General features: G+C 42.0%; 1 protein-coding gene across 1 annotated transcript; it reads left to right on the forward strand.

Moving 5' to 3' along the window:
- The first annotated feature begins 1000 nt into the window (after positions 1–1000).
- On the forward strand, positions 1001–6236 carry LOC104618299 (transmembrane protein 126A-like). Its single transcript, XM_010283849.1, has 4 exons — positions 1001–1142; positions 4313–4506; positions 5062–5176; positions 5984–6236. The coding sequence occupies exons 1-4, from the start codon at positions 1027–1029 to the stop codon at positions 6186–6188; spliced, it is 630 nt and encodes a 209-aa protein (XP_010282151.1). The 5' UTR covers positions 1001–1026; the 3' UTR covers positions 6189–6236.
- Positions 6237–7446: the final 1210 nt, after the last annotated feature.

Here is a 7446-nt window from a genome sequence, read left to right on the forward strand (position 1 = left end):
GCAGGGGCACAGCCGGCCTCCCTGTGGGCTTGCCCAGGGACTGCCGGGGAACCTCTGCTCTGGCACCTGAAGCCTCTCTTCCCCCTTCTTTTGCTCTGACCTGGATGTCTGCAGGGTTGTTGTTCTCACATAGTCTCACTCCTCTTTCTTGGCTGCTGTTGTGCAGTGTTTTTTTTCCCCTTCTTAAATATGTTGTCACAGAGGTACAACCAGTGTCACTGATGGACTCTGGGCAGCAGTGGATCCATCTTGGAGCTGGCATTGGCTCTGTCAGATGTGAGGGAAGCTTCTAGCGTCTTCTCACAGACGCCACCCTTGAACCCCTTTCCCCCACACCCCGCTACCAAAACCTTGCCATTTAAATAACTGTACACTTTCTGACTTGATATATGTCTCTGGCTAAGAGTACCAATAAAAAATATCCTTAGGTGTGGAATATAAAAGCAGAGTAGATATCTTCGTGATTCCCTTAAATCTTTACGAAATATGGAATATTTTCTTTTTCCTTAAGGTTTCTATTTGACAGTTAAGTCAATTTAAACCTGGAGTATTGCCAAAAGCCATTGTCCCGTTAGTGTCTTCCCTTATGCTGCTAGCATTAGGGATCATTGTGTTAGAAAATGATCCAGATGGGAAAAAAAGTACACTGCCCATTGTTCCTCGGTGCAGTTTTCATCTGTGTGTTTCCTGATCCAAGCTGCTGTATGGCCCCAAGCTTGGAGGTGCTCAGGCAAGAGGGTCCATTTTCATCACAGGGAGTACTTAAGTTGGCCTAGAGCAATTGTCAAACCACAGCTGCAACATCACTAAAGAAAGCAGTTTGGTAGGGTTCATGTAGTCATAAGTATTGCAGACTTCTGTAGCTGGATTGTGCCCTTTGCATCTGAAAGCTCTGCTGTGAAAAATAGGAAATGCATTCATGATAGCATAGTGCCAAAAGAATCTAAATGTTTATTTGATACATACTGGGGCTGTGTAACTTTGATTACACTTGTTTGTGTGTTCCTTCTGATCCAGGACTTCAAGATGACAGGAAGAGAGTTTCTAGAATTAGATTCTCCGCAGCAAAGAGTATATTTGGAAAGATTGAAGCGGATGGAAATCATACAAAAGGTGCTCAATGAGCTTCCTAAAGCAGATCAGTAAGTGCTGGTAAAATAAACAAAGATAAGTGCATCAAACATTTCAAGTTTTTTTGGAGGCTTTTCTTGTCCTGTACTCTTGTAATACAAATCTTTCTTGCAGTTACAAAAATATTTAATTGTGAAGATGCTTATTATTGTCCAGAACAGAAAACTGATTTTGTGTTTTTTAAATATGGTTAGTTTACTGTTATCTCTGGTCCCGCTCAGCTGGTTTCTGGCATGTGCTCACCAATGCTTAAGGTTCTGGGATGGCTTATCAGCCCTGACTGGCTCGGGGCATTCATATGTGCTATAGCTAATAAATTTTCTAGGAAACTGAAATATTGGAGAGCATAAGGCCGATCCTTTTGTGGTTCTGCAGGAGTCATCTTGTGTCCCACAGGGCTGGCCTGGGGCCAGAACTGAGCGAGCATCAACCTGCTACTTTCTGCATTTCATTCGGCACTGCTCCCTGTTCCAGGAAGGTGAGACTGAGGTATCCAGGTGGTGGTGGACGAGTCAGCCAGCGTCATGCAGGCGCACCAGCAGGGTTCTGTGCAGCACAAAAACAGCTTGAGGCCTTCTGGGTCTCACAGCCAACCTTCTTGTTTTGTGATACTGCATTTCACTGCAAAACTTAGTGGACCTGAGCTGGTTCTGTAAGGAGCCATTTTTACGTGTGTATCACCTTAGATAAATTTTGTATAAATAAGAGTAATGGGAAGTTCTTTTTTTTAATTACTAGAACTAAATTATTGGCTAAACAAATTGCTGGTATTAACACAGGGCCTCCCCACACAGCTGAGAAAGAAAAGTGCCAAGGTTTATCCCTTCCATAACAGTCAGTGGTGCAGCTTTGTGTTTGATCTGCTGCCCTTGCCTTTAGCTTACACCACTTCTCCTTCCCCAGAAGAGCTGGGGAGCTAAGGGGGAGGCAGATGCCTCAGTGGTGAGGTGGTAACATCTTGGTAGAAACCGTGGTACCTAGGAACTGCTGGGCCTTGGAAAGAAAGAGCTGCCAGGGGCGTGCGCTTTTATTTGACACTGCCCTGGCAGGACTGTATATCCAAAGGGGAGGGCACGAATGGCTCAAGGGAAGATGATGCATCCTAGTCAGATCGAGAGAGTTCTTGCTTACCAAAGTTCTTGGTTTTAACACTAGGGAGCTGGTATTTAAAAAAAAATATTTTTTTTTTTTTTAAAAAAGGCAAACCCAAAGAACCCCCTCCTCCCACAAACAACAAATCCTGCTGCTCCAACCCACACAAAAAGCCAAAATCCAACCCTTCCATCCTCCCTTTCTTTCCCTTCATGCAGTGTAGCAGTTCTGTATATCAGACAGCCCGAGTAGCTTCTGCTGGTCCTCTGCTGGGTACATTACTGTGCTTTGTTTCGGATTCTCAAATATGCTGCTAAACTTTCATCTCTGTCCTCTACGTGTATGTATATGCACACATGCATTTCACTGCTTGTGATTTTAAATATACCAATAGAATGAAATGGCTGGTTTGCAGAATCTGTACTACGGGGATGGTTCTGTGACTGGCATCCAGTACTGGGAGAATGGTGATATCAAAAGCAAATAGGTCCCTTTCTTTTTAAAACCCCAAAAAAGAAACATGACTCCTAAATAAGGGCAAGAGACATCTGAGCAGTCAAGTGCTTTTGCTCCACAGCATCAGAATTGAATTGTTAGTAGCTTATTTTCATATTTGAAAATCTGGTATATGCCAAGAATGAAAGTATTTTCGTATTCAAAATGAGAAATAGCTGGTGTCACTGATGTCAGGAATTCTTAATGTTTTAGATTTTGCAGAATTAGTGCCTTTTTTGTATGGTTTGTCAGTGCTTAATTTTACTCTAAGCATTAAAATGTGTGAGAGTTTTAAATAGGTGGATTTTAAAAAGTCATGTATTGTAATTGCTAAATGGTTTAGAGATTGTCACATTTGATAATCTTGCAAATACATATGACATTTGGCCTAGCATGTATTTTTTGACCGGCTAAGTATTTTATTTTCTTTGGGGCTTTAGTGTAAATCCAATTTACGGAGCATTTTAAAAATACACTTTTAACATAGTAATACTGGCACAGTCTCAGCATTGGAGTGCCTTCCAGTTAATTGCTTTGCCTGGCAATAGTTGTCATTCTGAGAATTTTAGATTTGTGGAAACCTAAAGCAAAGAGTTGTTTCCACTAATCAACTGACTGTGCCAGGTATGATGCTAAAGATAACGCACAGCTTCCTTCCGCCAGTCAAATGGAATAAATCACAAGCTGCTCATCAGGCTCGTAAAATTGGCAAGCTTTTCCATTCCCTCTCGTGCCTTACCTGCTGTGATGGAATGTACATCACATGGGGATGGGGACTGTTTGTCAAGATCTCAAATGCTGACTATCTCTGACCAGACTCCGTTCTATTCTGCCTTCACCATATGACAGATTGCAACAGGAGTAGCTGCTCTGAAGCCTGTGTTAAAAACATGATAGATAACGGAATCCAGTCCCTCTGTTATTAAGGGTAAAATAGAGGCTCCAGTTCTGTAAACCAGTATGTCCGACTCCTTAGCCTTTACTTAGTGTAACCTCCCAGCAAGGTAGGACCTTAAATTCATGTGTTCCATGCACACAAGGCTGGCTTACAGCCCTTTAGCCTAGAGGGTCACTACAAACGATCTGCCAGCGGCTGCTGAGATCGTTATTGCAAGGTCTCAGTTGCCATAGCTGTCCCACCTGATCTGTTCTGTAGGCTCGTACGTTGAAACTAAATCTATGCTTTTGGGTAAGCAGGCTAGACACAAGGCTTATTACAGGAGCTAGCTGTGATCATATATATATATATAAAATTTTTGTTTTTAGTATTTTTTTTGAGAAAACATTCTCCTTAGAAACATGCTCATTAGAAGAGCAAATTTCAGAAAGTTTCCATTAGCCATAATAAAAAAAAAAAAAAGTTGTAGAAAAGGCTTCCCAGCCTTTCTGTCATTTCATTCTTGAGGTGTGTGTAAACTCAGGCATATAGCGAAGATGCTGTACTGGTTGGTTTGAAAGTAGGTTCCTCTCCATTTTGCACCAGCAAGAGATTTACATCTCTTCTTGCAGGATATCTAGAACTGAATTGTAGCACTGAGTAAACCAAACTTTTTTACAGTTCTCAATTGCTGAATTGACTTTCCACCTTTCACAGGAACCTTTGTAATCACGGATCATACTTCCTTGCAGCAAACGCAAGCTTATGTGGCTTAGTAGCAAATAATTTCTTCAGGAACATCCTACATGTCAGAAGGGCTTCTTTGGTGTCTGCTTTGCCAATGGCCGTTGTTCCCTTTCTTTCAACAGCAGTGGCTTATGAAGCTTTTGTGCGTGAGCCTTTATTTTCAGGTAAAATCTCATTATTCCTTGTTTTTGAAAAGGCTTTGCTTTCGGTACACAATGTAACAGAAGAGGAGCTTTTTCCTCTCTGCAGAACAGTGGTCTTGAACTGCTGTGGTCTTGAAAAATCTCAGTTTGTAAAGCAGGCTTTGAAAAACAGATTGTCTAATGCATCAGGCAGCAGGGAGTTCTTGAAGTTGAGTGGGAAAGGAGATACATTTGTGTATTTAGGTATGTTTATTAAAAAAAAAAAATCTGTTACGCATCACTGATTTTTAGCATTTTTCAGTAAAGTCATGTGAAAGTGACTGCAACAAAGCAGTCCAGTTTCCCCCATCTGTATGATTTCATTTGAAGGTCAACTTTAAAGTGATAAATTCTTTATGGGTTGGAGTAAGAGTGATTTCCCCCCGCCAAGATGAAGAGTCCTTTCAAAATTTCTTGCATATCTGTAGAGCTTGGCCACTTCTGCCAAGCGCCTGTTGCCATGTTGTTGCATGCAGCTTATAAATGATGTGGTAGAGCTACGTGGACATTGACAGTGAAATATTGTTTGTCCTGCAGGTGAGCTAAACTGTGAGGTCTGTGCTGTGGTCAGAGGAGGATTGATAGGGGCTGTTGTGGGTGGTTTCTATCCTGTTTTCCTGGCTCTCCCCATGAATGCAAGCCTTGCAGCCAGGTACGTCTTATTAACTTGCAACAAGTGAAGTCTTATTTGTTGGTCAAATCTTCAGTTCTCAGTTCAAATTCTGTGGGTTTTTAGTCTATGCACACCTGTCGTCTTGTAGGTGTTGAGTATATGGAAGGTAACTTACATTAAGGTCATCTAATTACAAGGAAAAGTTGGCAAGAGCTACACCAAGCCTCCAAAGTGAAACAAGATCTGCAAACTGCGAAGCACTTCTGTTTACCTGGAACCTTAGAAGCTACCCAGGATGATAGAATCATGGAGTAGTTTGGGTTGGAAGGGACCTTTCAAGGCCATCTAGTCCAACTCCCTGCAGTGAGCAGGGACATCTTCAACTAGATCAGGGTGCTCAGAGCCCTGTCCAACCTGACCTGGAATGGTTCCAGGGATGGGGCATCTACCACCTCTCTGGGCATCCTGTCCCAGTGTGTGTGGAATTGTGGCTGCTGTCCTGCCGAGCGGTGAGGATTGCTGCTTAGTGCTGCTTGGCTGGACGGCTGAGAGACCTTACGGACCCAGGGCAGTGTCCTGCAGCCAGACTTCCTGGCAGCCACAGTTCTGCGGCTCGGATCCAAGCACAGCGAGGGGAGGGCGAGATGTTAGTATGTGGTCAAGCTGGTTCATAGCATTTATCCAGAGAGCTCAGTACCACCAGGTGAATTCAACTTAAGATCTTGAGGAAGGAGAGAATGAATAGCTACCTAAGTATTTTTAATTACTTTAATGTTAAATCTTGACACTTAAATTGGATGGGAAAAAAGGAAAAGTTAAGTTTCTACCCCTGTTTATGTTGTGTAGGTTTTCTTCATCTCCCTTGCCAGGGAAAGAAAATCTGTTACGCTTCTGGCTCACAGCTGCTCAGCCTGTCTTTAGAAAGATGAGTTTGGGTGTCCTTATACAGGTTCTAACTGGATTATATCTTGCCACTAAACATCATGGAATATACGTCAAAATATTGCAGCAGATGAACACTAGCAGGGATCCTGAAGAGTTACAAGCATGAAGTTAAGCAACTTTTCAATTGCCTTGGATAAGTAACCATAATAAACAAAGAAAGAAGTTGTTGCTTGCTGTCTTTTTTTAATAGAAAAACAAAGTTAAGCCTCTGCACTGGCATTCTTTTCAGTTCTGAACTTAAATGCAAGTTGCGTTTTTCCAGCTTATACACCTGAATAACAGCTTTGTAAGGATGGTTTTTCTTTGGAATTGAGGTGGTAAGAAAAGCATTTATGCCTGCTTAGTGTTTGGCTCTAAGGTGATGCTACATCTTTTATAAGCTGTATAAATGAGTATTACTGAAAAAGGGGTTTCACTTTGTAATGCAAACCACAGTGTTTTAAAAAAAGAAAAGGGGGAAGAGGATTATCAAGGCAAGGTTTTTTTTAGAGATTCCTCAAAATCTGAGTATTTTTCTCCCTGAACTTCCCTCCATTCTGCTAGCACAGAGTTTCCGTCACAAAATTACCCCCTTTAGGCTGTTGCAAGGGTCACACTATACACCGTAGAGGACACTTGGCACGCAGCAATCGGGAGTGATACTCGTGTCAGACTTCCCAGCATATATATATGTGTGTGTGTATATCAAGGCGGAGGGGAGGGGGGTGGAACCCTAGTCAGAACAAACTTTGTCCTTGCAACCAATTTGCCTTGAGATTAGTCTTTTCTTGAAGCCAGGAAATGGCTGGTGCTGTTACTGTGGTATCTCAGCTACCTCTAGTTTTGAGATTAGTGGTCTGGAGTCATTTATGTATGTGTCAGGCTTGTCTTCACCATTGGTGACTGCATGTTCTGGAGCAATATAAATTGCCAATTTTCCTACTGAGATATCTGTAGTGTATTCTGCAGTTTGAGAACTAAATCAGTTTTTTTTTTCTCCAGAAGCCATCATCTCAATCTGATGTATGGGCTTAACTTCAAAACCCGTACGATCACTGGTTAACCATCATGTACACTTCAATATAATCCTAGCATCCCGAGACGCACATGGAAATATTACTGAGAATTAAGAATTCAGAATTGAGACCTTTAATTGGCCTGGTTTAAAACTTAACTTTAGCACTGATGAAAAATGTGTTAAAGGAGTTTCCTCGCATTTATCTACTTTTTCGTAACAAATCTGTTGACACAGCAGGAAAACCATGCACTCTGTTTCTCTCTAACCAGGAGTGGCGGCCTGATGTGTACAGGGAAGCAGCAAAGACAGACAGACAGCGGTTGTTACGTGAACTTAGTTTAGTTTTCTCTTCTTCAAAGTTATCGCT

This window comes from Phaethon lepturus, unplaced genomic scaffold (assembly GCF_000687285.1).
Source record: "Phaethon lepturus isolate BGI_N335 unplaced genomic scaffold, ASM68728v1 scaffold44663, whole genome shotgun sequence".
Lineage (NCBI taxonomy): Eukaryota > Metazoa > Chordata > Aves > Phaethontiformes > Phaethontidae > Phaethon > Phaethon lepturus.